The sequence below is a fragment of the Tachypleus tridentatus genome, chromosome 11, assembly GCF_004210375.1.
Source record: "Tachypleus tridentatus isolate NWPU-2018 chromosome 11, ASM421037v1, whole genome shotgun sequence".
NCBI classification, from domain to species: Eukaryota; Metazoa; Arthropoda; class Merostomata; order Xiphosura; family Limulidae; genus Tachypleus; species Tachypleus tridentatus.
In genome coordinates, this window is record NC_134835.1 from 79,911,222 (window position 1) to 79,934,213 (window position 22,992).

Here is a 22,992-nt window from a genome sequence, read left to right on the forward strand (position 1 = left end):
GTAAATGATCTTGGAGAGAGGGCACTACATGCGTTTTGGTAAAAATAAAGAAATAAATAGAAATAATTTGTAGTAAAGTTTATGCATAAACATCGCCTAGAGAAATTTTAGGTAATCGGTATGTAAGTTTGGAGTATTGGAAAGAAATTTCATTAATAGTTATTCATGTGTACATGAAGTAGAACGCCGATTATTCAGATCAAATTTTGAAAATTAATTGTATGTTCATATGTGTATGTATTTTATTTGTAAAAGTCCATACAATTATTAAACATATCATAATATGCCTGGATCATTTCATAGCAGTAGGTAAAATTTGCCGCAGAACCGCTAGTTGCGACATTAGCCTTATTGAATTAGGGCGTACTGAGTTTGAAAAGACTTTGTGATTTAGGTACAGAAGCCTCCCCGTGGAATAGCGGTAAGTCTAGTTTATCAGTGACAAAAATGAGAATTTTCCACAGTGTATCTGCGTCTGACATAGGCTGGTGGTTAAGGCGCTCTATTCGCAATTTGAGGATCGCGGATTCAGATCCTCGTCACCGAAAACGCTTGCTTTTTTAGACGTGGGGACGTTATAATTACGGTGAATTCCATGAGGAAGGTATGAAGAGTAGCCCAAGAGTTGGCGATAGGTGATGTAGCCTAACTGTTTTTTCTTGGGATACTCCTCATGTAGTTTTGCACAAAGTTGCAAACAAATCAATTCCATTTTTATCTTGTTATCAAATGTGCATTTCTTTTCTCTCTAAAACCATGGTTATATTTTCTTTTCGTGAATTTATCTTATTTACTTTAATCTCCTAGATGGAGCCTCTATCTTTCCGAGGATCCCTGACTAATTTTTAAAGGCTATCAGAAATTCTTATATTGTCTGAAATGAGAAGGGGGAGGGTATTTTGTTTGTTGAATTTCGCGCAAAGCTACACGAGGGCTATCTACGCTAGCCATCGCTAATTTAGCAGTGTAAGACTAAAGGGGATGCAGCTAGTCATCACCACCCACCGCCAACTTTTGGGTTACTCTTTTACTAACGAATAGCGTGATTGAGTGTCACATTATAACGCCCCCACGGCTGAAGGGGAGAGCATGTTTGGTGCGACCAGGATTCGAACCCGCGACCCTCAAATTACGAGTCGAGCGCCTCAACCAACCTGGCCTCACCCGAGGGAGAGAGAGGGAAAAGTTCATGAAGTATACAAATAATGGAATCGATTTAAACAAAGTGTGAAGAATATTATCATCTCAATGGATAAATACCTTTCCTTTTAGTCAGCATTAAAATAGAAATCTCAAGTCACATAAACTTTGGATTTTATTTATTAAGATAAATATTATGCACATTTCAAGAGGGATATAATCAAAAAATGTTGTTTCAGTTGTCTAATGTTACACATATATGTACACACGTATTTCCAATTTTATCCTCTAAATATTCACATCTATATTTGGTCAAACATAATTAACGTATGAAGTGAACCAGTTAAACCTGATAAGAATTAAAATATTACAATCCATAAACAAACAATGTTTTATAATCACAATTAAAATCTTTATTTAAATCGATTAACGGTTGCAGAAATCACTCTACATACTTCAACATGATTTCACTTCGTCTTCAGTTTGTGCGTTTTACTATTTTAAGTGTATACATAAATTTCGTGAATTTTAACCTGATTAGGATTAATTAGAATTTCTAGAAAATCAATTATAATGTTTGTGAAGGGCGGGCTATAAATGTTGCGAACTTCAAACCCTGATATTCGACTGTTTAAAAAGTTACGATGATGTAACCCCATTTAAAATGGTTTGTAAACCATAATTTTACTGCTGAAATCTTACAGTTATAATGTTTCTAGTTTGGACTATTCAATAATTATTTATGTAATTGAAAATGTGTTGTGGTGGCGATTCAGTTTTCTTCTTTGTTGTAAAGAACAAAGCAACACAATGTACTTTCTTCATTCTACCCATTGCTGGTATGGAAACTTATGTTTATTATTAGAAGTTCACTTACTTACCACTGAGCCATTGGGATGTACCATCCTTCATAAAACGGTAGATAAATAACGAAATCTGATACAGTTTTCACTGCTTCCAGAAACATTCGATGATACTGACAAAGTTCCATCGAAAAGTAGAAAAACTTACTTGTCAACAAGAACAATCAAATGACAACTACTAGTTTAATTTTTACAGTGTTTATTAAAGAATGAAGGTGATTACCTGGTGTCGTTACGAACATATCGTTTCTATCACAGATTATCCGATGGCAGACTATATTTAGATACCATTATGTATATATATAAAGGTCTTGATGACGTTATACATATCTTAGTTAAAATACGCGATGTTTGTGTGAATAGATGTTTGGGAGAATATTTCATTAAATTTGTTTTCTCTTCCATTTTCTTCTTCTTTTTCAAAGTTTTCCTTAACTCTATTACTTTAATATGCTATTACACCAGGTTATTACAACTTACAATATATTTATATAACAGTTACTTAACGTTTGAAACACGCGATATATTAGAGAATATTTTAACGTTCAAAAAAACATTTTAGGAGGTAGTCGATATGTCATAGAACGCGTTGTCTTCTGAATCTATAGATGGCGCGCGCTGCTCAAAGTTTGAAGTATCAACAGTGCCATCATCGACATTTTTCTCAGGCCTAGAGGGTAAGAAAACCTCTGGGTGCTGAACAGACATGCTCCACCTCTTTCTACTTCGTCTCTCAAGAAGTGTTTCTGGAGGGTAGTTATTCTCGTCACCAGACGGTTGTGATTCAGAACTAATTTTGACGCCTCGAACAGCCGTTGGAGGTGAACTGAAGCCTACAACATGTTGATCTTCGTTCCAACATAAAGATGTAATGTTCTTACGGGATGTGTTTACGTTTTTTTTCGCCTTATACCTTTTTAACTTGGAAGACTGGCTTTTGGAAATGGATCTTCTAGAAGTCAAAGACTGAAATCCCTCCAATAATTCGTTTGTTTGTTGGGAGATGGCGCTCTTGTTTTTCAGACGTTTAGTTGTGATTCCTTTCGATACAGTTCGAGGTCGGCTTCTGAACGAATTTGTTTGAGAAATAGGATAACGGACTGATAACGGTCGAGGAACAGGTTTCTGAAATAATAATAAGAATAAACACAATATTTGTAGCTAAAATTTAAATAAAACAAAAAAGCAGGAATGTGATTATATGAATGGATGCACACACGTGCAAGCTTCATACGTTCCAAAACAATATATGATTTCTTTTCGTAGAATCGAAAAACAGATTTATAAAGATTTGTTAAAGACAAGTAACAACTATTTTTACAGTACCTTAAAAAAACCGAACACATACAAAATATCACTACTATGTTTGTAAAATAATTTAGATATTTACCAAATTGTTCCCCTAGTGGTCCAGCGGTATGTCTTCGAACTTACAAGTCTAGAAACTGTTTCGATACACGTGGCGGGAAGAGATAGTCCATTGTGCAGTGTACCCCGCTGGAACAGCGGTAAGTTTTCAGAGTTACAACGCTAAAACCAGGGATTCGATTTTCCTCAGTGAACACACCAGATAGCCCAATGTGGCTTTACCTTTAAAAAAACAACAACACCCACACCCGCCCGCCTTGACGCCTAGCACTTGTGATAGGAATTAATTGTTGGAAAGTTCTCTCTTAATGGTTTGGTTTGTTTCGAATTTTACGCAAAGCTACACGAGGGTTATCTGCGCTAGCCGTTTCTAATTTAGCAGTGTAAGACTAGAGGGAAGGCAGCAAGTTATCACCGTACACTGTCAACTATTGGGCTACTCTTTTAACAAACAATAGTGGGATTAAAGGTCAATTCATAACGCACCCACGGGTGAAGGAGCAAGCATGTTTAGTGGAACGGGGATTCAAATCCACGACCCTCAGATTGGACTCAAGCATCCTAATCATAAATATGAAAAATATAAACGAAAATAATATATCTTATAACGTACTGTAAAAGCAAATAAATGTTTCATGTAGAAAGACATATAGCGGTTTGTATGTACTGGAAAGTTTTAAGGTTCTGCATAGGTTTCTGTGATTTCGGCGTTTGGATATTGAGAGTCAGCCTAAAGACTTGAATAAATAGCGTACGAACAACGCCGCACCATAAAACTTAGATAGTTGTTGTATTGAACATTTCAGACAAGTTTATTTTTACGAAAACTTGAGTTGAAAAATTACTAACATGGATTAGTCTGATAGATGTGGATCTGCACGGATGAATTGAGAGAGAACAATTTAATAACTTGGGGTTGAAGGATCGGAAAGGATATTAGGTGTGAATTTAATCTCCTTTGGAGATTGGGGTTAACCATGTATTCCCATGATTTTATACAGTAGAAAGTTTAAATGGATAAGAGGCAGACTACACAAGAACTGTTAGTCAAACAGAGTTCGTCCATGTAGGTGAAGAAGTGAAATTCTCAATAGCAGAAGGACGAGTTCATATACTATCATAGGTAGGAAAGGGTTCGAGTGGTTGTATAAGTTGAATTTTTGTTTGTTTGTTTTTTAATTTCGCGTAAAGCTACACGAAAGCTCTCTGCGCTAGCTATTATTAATGTTGCCAGTGTAAGACTAGAGGGAAGGCAGCTAGTCATCACCACCCACCGTGAACTCTTGGGCTACTCTTTTACCAACGAATAGTGAGATTGGCCGTTAAATTATAACACCCCCAACGGCTGAAAGAGGGGACATGTTTGGTACGACGGGGATTCGAACTCGCAACCCTCAGATAACGAGTCGAGCCCTTAACCACCTGGCCATGACGGGCTATAAGCTGAGTGTATAAACACTGCCCAATATAATTATTAATGTATAACTCGAAGACTGGTTCGTTTTACTATCAGACGGTTTAGATAAAACTAGAGTACATGACTTGGCGAGTTCATTACACTACAGTATTTGCTTTATGGAATTGGAGAATAACAAGACGTATATTTTATTAGTATGATTTACTTGGAAGCCATATATGAACAGTGTGTGCACGACTGATTTTGCCAACACAATGGGCCTTGTCGGGTGTAGACACTGGTTCGGGTGCGTTGTGTTTTTCTTTTTGCCTTATTTACATAATACATTCAAATGAAACGATACAGTTTATCGCCCTTGCCGGACATTTGTCGAATTTTTCTCGAAAATTTCGTTGTTACAAAAAATTCGTTGCAACAAAAAATTATTTATTTTTCTCTCGAGAATTTTCTTTCAAGGAAGACGGATGAAATTTTTTTGTCGACAGAATTCAGAGAAAATTGGATTTGCGCAGATAAATGTAATGGTGTTTGGTGGGGGGTACGTCCCTGATGATGTAAATATAATACCACTTCGAGTGGCTGGATGAAGTAATAGCAAAGGTAATAAAAAAACGTAGTTTAAATCCATAAATACTTCAACGTATTGTTAAACGTAATAGAACGACTGGTCAAAATTACCTTCACCTTGCACAAATCTACTTCTTTTGCTTTTGATATAATACTTTAGTTTGTTTTGATTTTCGCGCAAAGCTACAAAGAGCTACCTGCGCTAGGCGTTCCTAATTTAGCAGTGTAAGACCCACCCAACTCTTGAGCTACTCTTTTACCAACGAATAGTAAGATTGACCGTACCATTATAACACCCTCACGGCTGAACGGGTGAACATGTTTGGTGTGACAGGGATTCGAACCCACGACCTTCGAATTACGATTCGAATGCCGGGCCTGATATAATACTATTTGTAAACAAAAAATAAAACAAAAGGTTTTCTGTTGGAGATAGGAACTTAATCGAGAAATAGGTTTAGATTAAGATGGAAAATAACTTATGATTTTATTTGTTGTTATTTTAAAATGTTTTTGTAATTCGCGAAACAGCGTCCTCTTTACTTAACTATATCAAACCTAATACTATGACTTAAATGACAAACCGTCCTCCCTGGGCAATTTCCTGTTACCCACAGTCTGTGACTGCACTAGTAAACACCAAAGTATTTAGTAAGTATTGCCGCACCCACAGGCCACAGCTGAGAAAACTATTAAAATACCGTCACCAAGGTAACAAGCACGTGCGCACGTTCCTTAAATCGATTTTATCTGCACTGTATGAGAACACGGGCCTACCTGATCCCTTAAGATTAAAAGCAATTGATTTAACCTTTTGGAAATGTACTAAGAAGTCTGTTTGTTTGTTTTGGAATTTCGCACAAAGCTACTCGAGGGCTATCTGTGCTAGCCGTCCCTAATTTAGCAGTGTAAGACTAGAGGGAAGGCAGCTAGTCATCACCACCCACCGCCAACTCTTGGACTACTCTTTTACCAACGAAAAGTGGGATTGACCGTAACATTATAACGCCCCCACGGCTGGGAGGGCGAGCATGTTTGGCGCGACTCGGGCGCGAACCCGCGACCCTCAGATTACGAAGCACACGCCTTAACGCGCTAGGCCATGCCAAGCCACTAAGAAGTCTTTTCAGTCATTTGTAAACCTTGTAGTTAATACCTGTAGAAGATTATAGACCATCATTAATTAAAATTATTAGTGTAACAAACACAGCAGATGCCATTCATCAAAACTGTCCACTAAAAACACAGCTGAAAATAAAAGTATCATAGCTGGGTCGAAGACAAGTAAAAAAGCTTAGTTGATTGTCTAACAATATTATTTTAAACTTACCATGAGTCTCTCCCACTGTATAGCACAGCTCAACGGTGCTTGTTGGGTTATCTTTTGCCATAAAAGTTTATTTTCCTCCATTGTTTTTACTAAGTCTTGACGCCTTCTAGGTAAATTCAAACTGGAATAATGAATATTTTCTTATTAAAAATATAACAGAAACGTAGAGCTGGAAGCTCTTACAGGCTGTTTCTGCCTCAGTCCATAAGCACTTTTAGCTTTGTATTGTCTGTGCTGCCTAAAATTCCGATTAAACTTAAAATCTTTGATTAAATATCAAAATCTTGAACGTTTAAAGTATACAGCGAAGATTTTTGGAATTTTGAGTCACAAAATACTAGCAATATATGTAATGTATAGTAATATATGTCGTACTTCGAAATGCTTGTGAACTACATATTAAACTTTGAGAAATCTCGAGAAAAGGGGAGATTTATGAATGTATACTGTTTGTTTGTTTTTAATCTCACATAAAGCTATACGAGAGCTAGCCGTCCCTGATTTAGCAATGAAAGACTAAAGAGAAGGCATCTATCTTGTCACTACCTCTCACCACTAACTTTTGGGCTACTCTTTTACTAACGAATAGTGGGGTTAGCCGTAACTTTATAACTCTCTCACGGCTGAAAGGGCGTGCATCATGGTGGGACGGGGATTCGAACACTCGACCGGCAGATTGCGACTCGAGTGTTAATGCCTTAACCACCTGGCTGTGTTAGGCCTTTTACCTTATGCATTTGTTACCAACACATTCATAATTGATGCTATGAGTGTTATTACAGTACACATAAATATTTTGATAGACTTTTAATATAAAACAACTCCTTCTCTCACATATAAAAGGCCTGGAATGGCGTAGTGGTTAGGATGCTCGATTCGCATTTTATTAACACGAATTTACCTTTTTTAGATGAAAAATGCTGTAACCACAGTTCCTGCTATAGTATTTACAGTAGGCTTACCATAAAACGTCAAAAGCAGATGACGTGAAAAGTTTTCCCACTGTTATCTACTAATAAGCATAATGCAACGGCATTGCAATACTAGAACCAACGCACGGTTATTGTTGTTGTGAGTTCAAAGATAGTTTGTTTACTAGGACATTGGACTCCTAATCTGTAGGTCGCAGGTTCGAGTCCTATCTCTGAACATATTCACCCTTTCAGTTGTGGGGGCTTTGTAATGTAACTAACAATTCAAATATCCGTTGTTCAAGAGACGACGGTGAACGTTGTTGGCTAGCTACCTTTCCTTTAATTTATAACTTCAAAATTAGGGACGGCTAGCGCAGGTAACCCTCGAATAGCTATGTGTGAAATTCAACAAACAAACTCAGCGTAAAACCATACAATGACCTACCTACACTTTGTCTACTGGGGAGAATGGAATCTCAGAGTTTAGCGTTGCAAGTCCGTGAATTTACCACTGACACACCGGAAGACACAAAGTATGGAAAGTGTAACTAAAATAGCCCGGCGTGGCAAGGTGGTTAGGGCGCTAGTTTCGCAATCTGAGTGAAAGTCGCGGATCGAATCCCCATCACACCAAAAATGCTTGTAATTTTAACTGAAGGGTCGTTATAATGTTTCGGTCAATCCCACTATTCGTTGCTAAAAGAGTAGCCCAAGAGTTGGCGGTGGGTAGCGATGACTAGCTGCCTTCCCTCTAGTCTTACACTGCTAAGTTAGGGACGGCTAGTGCAAATAGTCCTCGAGTAGCTTTGCGCGAAATTCAAAAACAAACTTTACTCAAAAAGAATATTTTTGCGTGAACAATCGACAAATGTGCAACGTACGTTATAAATAGTGCAAATCAATACTACTTTACTAACACTATACCCTCGTACTTAAAACCATTGGGTACCATTACGCACACCTAATTCGCGAGTCTTGTTTCTTTAGGGGTCTGGCATGGCCTAGCGCGTAAGGCGTGCGACTCGTACTTCGAGGCTCGCGGGTTCGCGCCCGCGTCGCGCCAAACATGCTCGCCCTCCCAGCCGTGGGGGTGTATAATGTTACGGTCAATCCCTCTATTTGTTGGTAAAAGAGTAGCCCAAGAGTTGGCGGTGGGTGATGATGACTAGCTTCCTTCCTTCTAGTCTTACACTGCTAAATTAGGGACAGCTAGCACAGATAGCCCTCGAGTAGTTTTGTGCGAAATTCCAAAAAAACAAACAAACAAATCCTGCTTCTTTATCGTTCACTTATATTTTGTAAAACTTAATATAGTTGTAAGAGATATATTCTAAATTTCTTACGTGAAGAAAAAATACGTGAAATGTTTTTATATATGTTTTAAATATCACATTTAGCGGATAAAAATCAGGTTATAAGTCACAAGTTTGTCATACCTTTTCGATACGTAATCATTTCTACAGTCTATTGTTCCCTTGCTGTTCATTATACATTTCATTTTGTCCAAAAGTCTGTCATTTTCTTTTTGGATTTCACTGGTCCTTCCTTTCTCCAAGTAAAGTTTCTTGAACATGTCATTCATATGGTGAAGTCCAGGTGGCGCTGTTGTATCCACAACAGGTCGGGCTTTCTCAATCTTGAAATAAAATATATCAACGCATTTATAACGACATTTGTGTAATGTTTAATACAAAATAATTTAAGTAGGTTATTTTCAAATAAATAATATCTGTTTGTATAACATTACATGAAATTGAAAGGTCTAAAACGAACCATAACTATCAATATACAGCCTAATGTTTCATGTGTTGCTGTATGAATTAGAAACACAAGAGATGGTTTGAATTTCGCGCAAAGCTAAACGAGGGCTATCTGCGCTAGGCGTCCTAATTTAGCAGTGTAAGACTAGAGGGAAGGCAGCTAGTCATCACCACCCACCGCCAACTCTTTGGCTACTCTTTTACTAACGAATAGTGGAATTGATCGTAATATTATAATGCCCTCACGGCTGAAAGGGCGAGCATGTTTGGTGTGACAGGGATCCGAACCCGCGATCCTCGGATTACGAGTTGAATGCCTTAAGCACCTTGCCATGCGGGACCACAAGAGATGTCTAAGTCAATTAATAACGTACAAGTAAAACTTCGTGAAGATTACGTCATTCTTGGCTTTCAATTAATTTAAACCCCCATGCGGCAGAGTGGTGTGTCTACGGACTTACGACACTAGAAACCGGGTTTCTATACCCGTGGTGGGCAAAGTACTGATAGACCTTTGTATGGCTTTATGCGTAACTACAAACAACCAAGAATCAATTAATTTAATGACCTACTGTGATAAAGAGCGTCACCTACAAGCAGATATTTGGAACTTATATTTATTTACATCTTTCACCAAATGCTGTAGTCTCCTTAAAAAATATTTTGTTACTGGTTCAAAATATAACATTGATCAAAGGGCCTCTTAAAAATACCCTAAAAAAACCAGATAACCTTAGCATAAAACTAAGATGTTTTGTATCATGAAATACGCCCTCTCATAATTTTAGATCGTATTTATATATGTTCACTTATTTACATTTACGTGATTTTGGTTTGAAATAAGGTAATTAATGACTATCCCTAGACATATTGCCTTTAGATTTTGTTGATATAAACCGTCTCTTTCTTCTTATTGGTGTTCTGAGCTTTTTGACGTAGATTGCCTTTTGCTCTGTTGAGTTTTCTTGTTTTAAGTGGCCCGACATGGCCAAGTGGATAACGCACTCGACTCGTAATCCGAGGGTTGCGGCTTCGAATCCCTGTCATACCAAACATGCTCGCCTTTTCAGTCGTAAGGACGTTATAATGTTTGGTCAATTCCACTATTCATTGGTAAAAGAGTAGCCCAAGAGTTGGTGGTAGGTGTTATATTTGTGTTAAGAAAGAAAATTTTATGTATTAATCTTGTTGGTAAACATCATATATTTAATACATATCGACTTTAATTAACTTATAAATTAAAATTAAAATTTACGGATGTTTGAAATCATAATACGTTATACTTGATACAAAAATAACAAAGTTCTTGGTGTTACATTTCATCTTCATATAATTCAGAAGGAGAATTAACGTGGTGATATGTCACGTAGTAAAAGGATTACTAACCCTTGATGTTAATACAAACACGTGATATTGTGAGCTATTAAGAAAAACCACAGCCACGAGAACTAGATGAATGGAAGATTGGTCAGAGTTAAGCTAAACTACAGAAGAAAGCGATGAAACCAAAAAAGTATGTCAAAAGTCATAATTCACAAAATACCAGCAAACCTTAATAACAAGACTTATTAGTGTAGACTTCTGCAGTGGGTCACAGCTCAGCTCTTTTAAACTAACTTGTATCATTTACCTCAAGGTGAAGACTAAACATTTAAGTGCGAGAACACAAAAAGCGACATATTAAGTTGAACCTTTTTTACATCAAAAACAGAAAGATGGCCATTTAAATTGAGATGATCATAGTCAAAATTCAACAAAAACTTGACATAATGCATAAGATAAAAAATCGCGTTCTAGTTATCCCGCCCCTAGTTGATAAAATGACAACATCTTTATTTACCTAAAAATGCTGGTTTAACGCCCGTTAAAATCCAACTTTCTGGTCGGCAAGACCAATCAATTTTATTATATCATAAAATGTAACATTAGTGAAAACTAAATAGATGCGACATTTCTAAGAAGGTGGTTTGAGGCGGTCATAAGCGAATGCCTAGACAGTTCCAGTTTAACAATACAAACAAACCTTATCATGATACAATTAAAGCTATAGAAGGGTAGGCTTGCCTTCCAAATTATCACGTAACTTGATAAGGAATTAAACGCATTTTGTTTTTCACTGCTAACATTTTTATGTATTTCGGTTGAAAATAGTTAATGCTTGATATACTCAACCAGTTGTTTAACTTACTTCCTCAGGCTCTTGACTATACCGTTAAAATACGTGTATCTAAACATCAAAATTATTTTTTAACTCCATTAGCAAATTGATGTCATTTCTACAATCAAAATGCATCAATAAGAATATAGAGGATCAATCTAGATAAAAAGGATTCGCTAGAAACTAGTAGACTACACATTTGTGTTTTGTATTCAGGGCTTGCTATCTGTGACCCACAAATGAATGAGCTTAATCAGAAAGTTCAAACATAGAGGATATACTATACGTACTGAGAAATCATAGTGATTTGAATGCCTTTGATCCTGGCATAAATAATATTATCAAAAAACGTTTAAATGGAGTTAACAGAATGTTTCATTGTGTTATCCAGATGGACATTTTCAAAGCTGCAGTTTTGTCGGATGCAATAAAATGGGCAGATGACAAGAAACCCTTGGCACAATATAGATAGAAATTAGACTAGATACTTTTAGAGATACTATGAAACACTTCAATCGCATAGAAATACCACAGTGAACTGGTCTCAGGGTTGTTAACATACTGAGGTCTTAGTTTGAACTCCACATGTCTCAAGACGATGATCCCAAAAACATGCATCAAGTGCGCTTTGATAGAATATATTGAAGCAGGATCAAGACAGCGATTGCTTCACTTGTGTACTAAAGTTGGTTATCTTGGTTAGTGAAACGTATCCCACAGTAAGCTGTAAACTTGAGTTCTGTACTATGAAGAGAATTAAAACAGATTGGAAGATCGAATTAAGGACGAAAGTTCTAAGTGAATTAAGGAGATCAAATTGCCATTTCTAGAACATATGTCAGGCCTGTGGTCAATAGGTGGTGGTTAACTAGAGGCTCTGCAGGAAGAGTCAAAACCAGACACAGTTCCATACGGGCCAGAGAGTCTAATAAAGAAATCTAGTCATAGTTCTGGATACCCAGAGAGTATAAGAATAGGATCTAGTCATAGTTCTGGATACCCAGAGAGTATGATAAAAGCATCCGGATACAGTTCCATATGACCAGAAAGTTTAAGAAAATCAATTACAGACATAGTTTTGTATGGCCAGAGAATGTAACAAAAACATCTGGACACACAGCTAGAGAGTTTGTTTGTAGCATTCAGTTATAGTTCTTTATGACCAGAGATTGTCAGTCACAGAGATAGATATAAACTTGCCACCTGGTAAGCCTATGTAATACCAGCTTTCAAATTAGGTGGAAACCGTTTGCTATTTGACTTTGATTTAAAATTTTAACTCTAGCAATAGTTATGCAAATTGAAACCAAATAAGTAACACTTAATAATAAGACTGTTATCATATTTTACGCCTTGTAAGACGCAGTTGTTTTCTTGAAAATATCTTGAAAAATCCCCATGCGTCTTCCAAGACAAAAATGATGGGTTAGGGCAAGAGGTTAGCTTAGGGTCTACTGAAAACGGCCTCTCATACAGATTGTGATCTCATTACTTACCAGTTACAAGTATTTTCAATGGCATAAAACATTCAGTTTAACTAATATTGTCGATATACTGTGAAGAATATGATGTATTCGACTGTATTTACTCAGTAGGTTGAAAAAACGTCAAGGTTACATCACGATATTGGTTGCTGAGTCAAAATATATTTTTCTTAGAATTGTCTTTCCAAAGTTAGGGCGCGTCTTTCATGATGTGGCGTCTTGTAAGACGTAAAATACGGTAACAAGTGATTTAAGCTCACGAAACGTAAAATAACTTGATGAGAAAGTGTCTCCAGTTATTCTAAATTTTGTGACAATTTTTAAACCGGGTAAGTAACACGTTCAGTGTTCTATTATCGGTGCTGTACTGTTTGATAGTAACAGTGTTTTTTTACGTTTGTTTTATCGGTACTGGTTTAACTTAATACTTAATGTAAACAGTGAAAAAGGTTTTATATGTAGCTAAACAATTAGGTTTAGTTTACTCAGACCTAATTCTTGATTGTCAATCTTCCATCAGTTATGAGTTTTAAGATTTTTCTTAACTTATTAACATTAAGTCTTCAATTATAATTGTTTTGTGTTACTCTAAAACTTTCAATTTACATAGTTTATACTGGCAGACGAAAGAACAATCGTTTTTTGTAACAGTTTTTAGTTGAACGAGAAGTTCCTAACAGATTGGGATAAATTATGATTCTGTAGCAGCTAAGGCGTATTCAGTGTTGTGATTTGTATTTGTAAAAGTATACTAATGTACGTTACAATTTGTGGTATTTAGTGCGTGCTGGTTATTACAATCATTTCTTTTTTTTTTTTTTAAATAGGCCTGAAATCCGCAGGCTGTAAAACGAAAAAATGAAACAAAACTCCCATTAGAGCTATTCATAATCTGCCGGTTCTCTCCTCACCCAGGCCTAATGACGACTACTTAACTCATAGAAACGACCATAGACAATAACCCTGTCTTTGTTAGCTGTATGTGTATTCCTGTGTTAACAGTTCGTAAAAGTGTTGTCTCTGTGATTTATATGATGAAAGAATGAACAGCTTACTTGTACCTCTGGCGGCATGTCTTGTAAGTAGAGGTGAAACAAAGTGTTAAAAATAAGAAACGGAATACGTTTTACGGTTATTTGTATTCTTGTGCTTAAGGAATGTTACCAATATGAAAATGATCCGATTTCTTCTTCCCCCATCCCCCGCCGTCACGTCCACAAATACATCTACTCAAGTCTTACCTTACGTCGATGTCTCTCATATTGCTGCTTCTCCCATTGGGTTTGAAGATACTTACTAGGTGGACAAAATGGAGCGCAATTACTTTGTCGCTGCATAGCTCTTCTGTTGTGTAATCCCGTATTACACGGCGGGTCGTCACTACACTTGCCCACTAGAGTATGTGACACGATTAGTCTGTTTGAATGCAAGTAATTTGGAAACTCACGTAGATGACGAGTTACCATAGAAACCATTAGCATTCATTTATTGACTGTTTTATGCTGCCATCTGTTGGCGGGGATATTAAACTTAATCAGACCTTGCACCTGCAGAGAGTTTGTGTTGTTTTTTGTACATTTATATGTATGATAAAAGTAGTTAATCATTCCACTATATAACTAATATATATACAAATACCATCAATGTAATTCCCAACGAATCTTTTGTATTTTCGCAGGTATAATATACTTTTAAAAATATTAAAATAATCGTATTTACAATAATAAATTTTCTACGTGTAGTTATCTACAAACTTTATTAGATGTAAACACTTGATTTAAAAAGAGCATGTATATAAACATCAGGCATAGGAGTGAGCCATTTTTATATTTGTTTCAGATCGACAGCAGTCACTGGTAGGCAGTGATATATTATTTACCTTGGTTACGATTATGCACGTTGATTAGAAATGTGCTGGGATGTCACGTGATATAATGACACGTATAACAAGTCCTGTCAGAACTCCTGCCAAAAAGCTTTAAAAAGATTTCTTCTTTCGGAGGTCGTAAAAGCGAAATAATTCAACGTAAAAATCTACGCTTTTCTTGAGATTTTATAATAACACAAAAATTTTAAACTAGAACGCCTAGGAATATTTTTTTACTATTATGTAAAAAAATAAATATAATTAAAAGGTGAAATAAAATATTTTTAACATGATGAAAACAGAGAGCGATCTTCGGAATTATATTCTTTTCAAATACCACTGAAACTGAAAACTTTTGAAGAAGGTCTTTCTTTATACAGACTTTAGTATTCATGTCCTTTGCTAGTTTCCCTCCCCCCTCAGTGGCATAGCGGTATGTCTACTGACTTATACTGCTAAAAATCAGGTTTCGATACTCGTGGTGGACAGAGCACAGCTAGCCCTTTGTGTAGTCTTTTACTTGATAACAAATATCAACGAGGTCTAGCATGGCCAGATGATTAGGGTACTCCAAACATGCTTGCTCTTTACGCCGTAGAGACGTTATAATGTGACGGTCAATTCCACTATTCATTGATAAAAGAGTAACCCAAGAGTTGGCGGTGGTTGATGATGACTAGCTGTCTTCCCTCTAGTCTTACACTGTTATACTAGGGAAGGCTAGCGCAGATAGTCCTCCTGTGGCTTTGCACGAAATACAACAAATAAATAAAAAAACAAACACCAACAACATACCTCCCTTCAGTAGCACAGTGGTAAGTCTCCAGATTTAGAACGCTAGAAACCAGGTATCCTAACGCTAGAGCACGGATATCCTTTTGAAAGCTATGTTAGCCAGAAAAAACAAACAAGTAATCAAGGCTCTTGTACCACTAATTTTTAAAATGGTTTACTTAATTTTTTCGTTCTATAATAATTAAAATCACAAGATCAAGCTATGGATAACATTTGATATTACGTATACTTTGTTTTTCAAATTACAATATATACATATATATATATATATATAAACTTGCGAAACTACAGCTTTTCACACTACATCAAACGTAGAACCTTATTTACTCTTGTTCCTGGAATGTGAACTCAAGAACTACTGAGAAAAAAAGCTACATGTGTGATTATGTTTCAGTGGTTAACGTTAGCATAGCGGAAAAGCAAATTTAACAAGTACGTTTATTTTTATATTTTTCTGCATTTTCTGAAAGGAGGTGATCAGATATCTCATCAAAGAATGTTACTCGTCAGTTTCTCTTTATATTGAAATATGCTATAAATGTTCATACCGACACAACTTTTCTGATGAGATAAAATTATGTCTCTTAATATTTCTCGAGATTTCTGGATAAAATAAATTTTTCAAGATTAAAAAGATTATTCACTTTTTTGCAATATACCCCTATGATATATCTGTTTATCTAGTTAAGCCTAATTAGCTGAGCCCTCAGCCTAGAAATGTCCCTTACTTCTTTTTGGGTATTCACGTAATATAGGCATGATTAATGTTACCAAACTTCTCATCAATACAGAAATTCCAACATGTCTGTGGGGTAAAGTATGTCTTCAAGCGGTGATCCTTAAGGCAGTGTATCGTGATAAGCGAGTTTCTTAGTCCTACGCAAATACTCTATTTACTGGCCAAGCGCGTAAGGCGCTCGACTCGTAATCCGAGGGTCGCGGGTTCGCGCCCGCGTCGCGCTAAACATGCTCGCCCTCCCAGCCGTGGGGGCGTATAATATGACGGTCAATCCCACTATTCATTGGTAAAAGAGTAGCCCAAGAGTTGGCGGTGGGTGGTGATGACTAGCTGCCTTCCCTCTAGTCTTACACTGCTAAATTAGGGACGGCTAGCACAGATAGCCCTCGAGTAGCTTTGTGCGAAATTCCAAAACAAACAAAAACAAAGCTCTATTTACAACAACGACTACATTCCTGGTCGATATAACTTATTATTCTGGTAAAATATATGTTATTATACAAAGGTGATTTTGTCTCGTTGATGCTTAACCATATTTATAAAAAAACAAAGATGTTCTTAGGCATTAACGACTGTTCTTGGTTGATATGGAAATATACAGTACTGTGCAAAAGTGTTAGGACAAGAGAATATTTTGTCATTATTTCCGTTTTAAGAGTCTAAATTTTTTTTATACCATTATAAAATGTAAGTTTAAACATTGTGTCAGAATTTCACTGAACCCTGAATCAGCCAGGGTGAGAATACTTGTCATTCTTTAGAATTGTTTGTTTGTTTGTTTTTGAAATTCGCACAAAGCTACTCGAGGGCTATCTGTGCTAGCCGTCCCTAATTTAGCAGTGTAAGACTAGAGGGAAGGCAGCTAGTCATCACCACCCACCGCCAACTCTTGGGCTACTCTTTTATCAACGAATAGTGGGATTGACTGTTACATTATAACGCCCCCACAGTTGAAAGGGCGAGCATGTTCTTTAGAATTTCAATATACTTGTACCAAGGTCATGTCATAAGAGTTCTACTTGAATTAACATATTGATCAAATTTAAGGTACTGAAATAACTCTCATGATATCTCATGTAGTGTCTTAACTATATAGAAAGAAGCCAACATATGATACTGGTATATGCTAGAAGAACTCAATTTAATAGCAGTCTACAAACAAACCTTAATAGAAACAATGTTTAACATTATATATTAAGTTTTATTTCTATGCCTCAGCCAAAAAAGCGTAGAGAATTGTTAGTAGAGTAGAAAATTCACAAAGCTTTATGTGATGCTGGTTCTACTCTCTGATAAATTGCTGCAGACTTAAAATGCTCCATAAATACTGTCAAGTACACCCAAAATCGTAAGATTAAGTCATGTAAATATGAGAATAGGAAAGGACTTTAATATACCTAAACTCAATGTTACGTGTAACAGATTTATTATTATATATTTATTTTAATATCTATGTTTGTTTCAGTTTAATATATATTTATAAATACATGTAAATTATATTGTTCAATGAGTATTGCGAAAGCCCAGCCTATTCTATAAATTTGTAGAAGATTTTTTGAGAGTAAGAACTAACAATGCACGTGTGTATGTATGCAATATACAAGTGATTGACGGTATTATTGCCAACTGAACTTTCGAGAACCTCGCCTTGAAGTTTATAAATTCGACGCTTGGAGAGACAGTATAATATCGTTGTTGGTTAGTTACAGTTAGTATACTATAAACGTCGGAAGCTATATCAGTGATTAACGCTTATCAATTGGGAAACTACAAATATTTGACCAGTTATGTTTATAGATTTCGAACATTATAAACCGCTTTAAACTTCACTGAATTAACTTCAGAAGGTAGTATTTTTACGAGGACATTTAGATATTTTCGTGGGGGGGGGATCATGTGTGAAAAAGCTAGCTAAATTCTCAAGAAGTGAAGTGTACCTGTGTATCGATATAGAATTAATTTGCTCTTCTTAAACCGTCGATAAAATATTCAGTTCCAGACCAGATTGAAGACTCAGTATTATTTGTAAGTTTGTAAAAGTTTTGTATATAAATTATTATTTGTAATAACCGTTATTATAAATGGTATTGTTGTTGTTATATTAAAGTATATATGTGTTAAGAAAGAATACTGTGTTAGAAATATCATACATTTAATACGTATTTAGATTCAATTAACTTCTAAATTCAAATTCAAATTGCCGGCTATTTGAAATCGTAATACGCAACATGATGAATCGGAGACTCGTCCAGAATAAATTAAAATACGTAACATACTGATATTAAGTATCTTCGTTTGTGCAGCCTTCGAGACAGAAAAAATATCGCCCCTGACCTCAAGCAGGAGTTAAACGATCATGTACCAAATCACAGAAAGGTGTCCAGATGTACAGTATCAAGAAGAATGGAATATTTTGTCGTGTAGCAGTTAAAAAACCTTCACTTCGATCTTCAAATATTCTCAAGAAACTAACACTTACATAAACTGAAGTGTTGATGATTGGAAAAAGGTGTTATGGACGGATGTGTCGAAGTTTGAAAGATTTGGTTCAAAGCGTAGGTTGTACGTCCGGCGGAAGGAAGGTGAAAGACACTTACCTGAAAATATATCACCTACTATGAAACATAAGGGAGAACTTATAATTGTTTAGGGTTTGTTTGAGTTTTTTTTCTGAGGCGACGGGAGATATTTGAAATAAAGGACCAGCTCAAGTATCATCAGGTACTGATCCATAATGGTATACCTAGTGGTTTGCGTATTAATACCCCAAACACCCAGTTCAACCTATAGAGTATTTACTTAACTCAGAAAGAGGCTACGGTAGTATTTGAAATGATGCAAGGGTTTCCCACAGAGCCCCGATCTCAACCCAGGTGAGCAGATCTGGGACATGATCGATAAAAAACCCGACAAATCAAAAGCAACTTCCAAAGAAACTTTATGGTAGTGTATTAGAGACATTTAAAGGGGCCCGGCATGGCCGAGCGCGTTAAGGCATGCGCTCGTAATCTGAGGGTCGCGGGTTCGCATCCGAGTCGCGGTAAACATGCTCGCCCTCCCAGCCGTGGGGGCGTTATAATGTGACGGTCAATCCCACTTTTCGTTGGTAAAAGAGTAGCCCAAGAGTTAGCGGTGGGTGGTGATGACTAGCTGCCTTCCCTCTAGTCTTACACTGCTAAATTAGGGACGGCTAGCACAGATAGCCCTCGAGTAGCTTTGTGCGAAAATTCAAAACAAACAGACATTTAAAGTAACATCCCAAAGGACACTTTGTTTAAATATGTTGCAACAATGCCTGAAAGAGTGTTTACAGTTATAGAAGCACAAGGAGACACGCAAATTATTAACTGTTTGCTAACTCAGTTACTAACACTGAGTTTCTGTTGATAAAGATTTGATGTTTCACTTTCCATTATTTTTTAAAAGTAGCCTGAAATACATTTTTTTTACTTTGTTCTAACAATTTTCCACAGTATTGTAGTTATCTCAAAGTGACGTTAGAGAGAGAGAGATATGGCTCGGCATGGCCAGGTGGGTTAAGGCGTTCGACTCGTAATCCGAGGGTCGCGGGTTTGAATCGCCGTCGCACCAAACAGGCTCACCCTTTCAGCCGTGGGGGCATTATAATGTGACGGTCAATCCCACTATTCGTTGGTAAAAGAGTAGCCCAAGAGTCGGCGGTGGGTGGTGATGACTAGCTGCCTTCCCTCTAGTTTTACACTGCTAAATTATGGACGGCTAGCGCAGATAGCCCTCGTGTAGCTTTGCGCGAAATTTAAAAAAAAAACATAAACATAAGCAGAGAGAGAGATAGAGGAAAAAAAAAAAGATTACTCCTGATTGATGCAAAATATTCTCCAACACATATGACTATATATAAAGAACTGGAAATAATTATGGAAAATGTGATTAAAATATTATGGGTTTGTTCCGTCGCGACTGTACGAACATCAACTGCAATGAAATACAGTCACGTGCTGATAGTTTACACTGTGAGTGGCTGTCATCCAGTGCCACATCAGGATAGTGTCTAAAGTACATACAGCCATACTATTCGTAGTTGTAGCATGAGTGCTTCCAAGATAGAAATGCCACGTGACAAATGTGTGGAAATCAAAGTTTTTGTTTGTTTGTTTGTTTGTTTTTCCTCTGGGGCATGCGGAAAACTGAGGTGAAATTTCATGCTTCTTTAGGGAACTGTGTATTTGACACTAGAACTGTTAATAACAGAAGTAGTCGAGATTGAAAACACATTTCTTGAAATATGATACCGTATTAAGTAACTCAGGATACGCTCTATGTGCGATATACGACAATTCAGTAGAGATTTTATGAATGGCCTACCTACAAATATAAATGTGAATGATATTTCTTGAACAGCAAGATACACATTAGCACAATGTGGTTTCAGGGGACATGCTTAACCATAAAACTAAAATGGAAGCAGCAGACCTCAAACAACGGGAAGAGCTATGGAGAAAAGGGGCGTTCTTTACCAATTTAAATTGTTTGATAACGATTAATGATAGTTTGTTTGGTGGTAGAGAGTAGAATGATATGACGTTCATACAACACCTACAGTGTAGCATACTGAAAGATCGATACATCTGTGTAGTACATTTTAGTCAATGGTGTTATAAGTTTATACAAAACTGATGGAACACCGACTGCTGACAGGTACAAGCAAATTCTCACGCGTCATGTCATTTTCATTGAAATACTTCTTGATGAGCAGAGGTTCATCTTTATCTTCCAGTATGCAGCAACTGTGGTGAAATATTACCTGTGAGAAGAGGCCAGTGGAGAACTCACAACCATGATTCAGTCTATACAAGTTCTCAGTATCAGTACCATAAAGGTTGTATGAGCTTAGTGAAAACGTAAAAGGCCAAACGTCAATTAGACTGACTGATAATAATATATCGTGGTTCCAAAGTTTGTTTTGAAACTCCATTTGATACAGGAGTAATACAGAGGATATGAAACAATATTTTACGCTCATACAATTATAAACTTATGGGAACATGAAATAAATAATAAACTCTAGTGTTCTGGGTAACTTATTAATTTCTACTGTACTTTCTGTAATAATATGATACTAATGGTAAATTTATTATTTAATTTCAACTTCCCTTTCACCAAATATATTTGCCCTTTCAGCTATAATGTGACGGTCAATCCAACTATTCATTGATAAAAAAGTTGGCGGTGGATGGTGATCACTAGCAGCCTATCCTCTAGTTTATCACTGTTAAAGTGGAATATAAACTTCTTAAGCAGAGTTTACTTTTCAATGTTACTTCGAATAGGAGTTACTAGGAATTGTAGGTTTTAAGTTATATACCAATCGATCTAAATATATTGAGGATTTCAATAGTATTAGAACACGAATCAGAGGTCTCGTTCTTGTAATGTTCTAGATAGCGGATAAAACTAACGTCAGTCTAAATTCTAAAGTTTTGTTTACGAGTGTTTCATGTTTCAAGTTTATTTTACATATTTTGTTAGTGGTTTGTAACATCGTGTTTTATACTGCGAACAGTTTAAATACAGTATACACAGTATTGTACTTTGCGTTTACATAAATCCAAAAATCTATAATTTTTAAAAACTTGTAACAAGCTCAAGATATTTCAATGTATACATATTTTAATGCTAAAAGAAACGTTTATTTCTTATCATGTTAACTTTTTTTTTAACTTAATTTTTATCATGGTTTTTTTCTTGAATTTCCCCTGTCTAAACAACATATTCACAAATATTAACCGTTATGTGGGTTTGTTGAACTTTAATTTCGGAGTACGTTCATCGAGGCTCGACATGGTCAGGTGGGTTAAGGCATTCGACTTATAAGCTGAGGGTCGCGGGTTCGAATCCCCGTCGCACCAAACAGGCTCGCCCTTTCAGCTGTGGGGGCGTTATAATGTGACAATCAATCCCACTATTCGTTGGTAAAAGAGTAGCTCAAGAGTTGGCAGTGGGTGGTGATGACTAGCTGCCTTCGCTTTAGTCTTACACTGCTAAATTAGGGACGGCTAGCGCAGATAGCCCTCGAGTAGCTTTGTACGAAATTCAAAAACAAACAATACATTCATTGACTGACTGAAAACGTCGAAACCATAAAAAAATGCGTTGAAACGTTTACAGTATATTCTAAAGATGGCGCTTTTTTAAACTTAGCAGATTAAACGTTGTAGAATCGCGTCTCTCACTTATGTTTAACGAGTCTTTTAAAACTCCACCAAGATATTTTATTTAATGTTTTCTTGTGTGCTTGAAAGGCGTGATTCTGAGAAGAACTCTGGTTTTCAGAAGTTTTCAACAGCGATGGAATAGTTTTGGTAACATCACGGTAATCAGAGCCAATATTCTACGGAGATCAGATTTAGGTTTCAAGTTATCACTTCCATTTGTGTGTGTATGCGAAGGAACCCTAACAACAACCAAGAATGTGACTTCATATCTGTAGTTACTACCCACCATGGTTAGACAAATGAGCTATCTGTGCTTTGCCAACCACAGGTATCAAAATCCAGTTTCTAGTGGTTGGAGCCCGCAAACATACCGCTGTGTCACTGGTGGGGGTGGGC

At 36.5% G+C, this 22,992-nt stretch overlaps 1 protein-coding gene across 1 annotated transcript; it reads right to left on the minus strand.

Annotated features, from left to right (window-relative positions):
* Positions 1 to 1,344: 1,344 nt before the first annotated feature.
* On the minus strand, positions 1,345 to 15,513 carry LOC143232575 (uncharacterized). The gene is made up of 4 exons (XM_076468175.1): positions 14,243 to 15,513; positions 9,036 to 9,235; positions 6,686 to 6,806; positions 1,345 to 3,128 (listed from the first exon to the last, which is right to left on the minus strand). Exons 1-4 carry the CDS (start codon positions 14,480 to 14,482, stop codon positions 2,562 to 2,564), a joined length of 1,128 nt encoding a protein of 375 aa, XP_076324290.1. The 5' UTR covers positions 14,483 to 15,513; the 3' UTR covers positions 1,345 to 2,561.
* Positions 15,514 to 22,992: the final 7,479 nt, after the last annotated feature.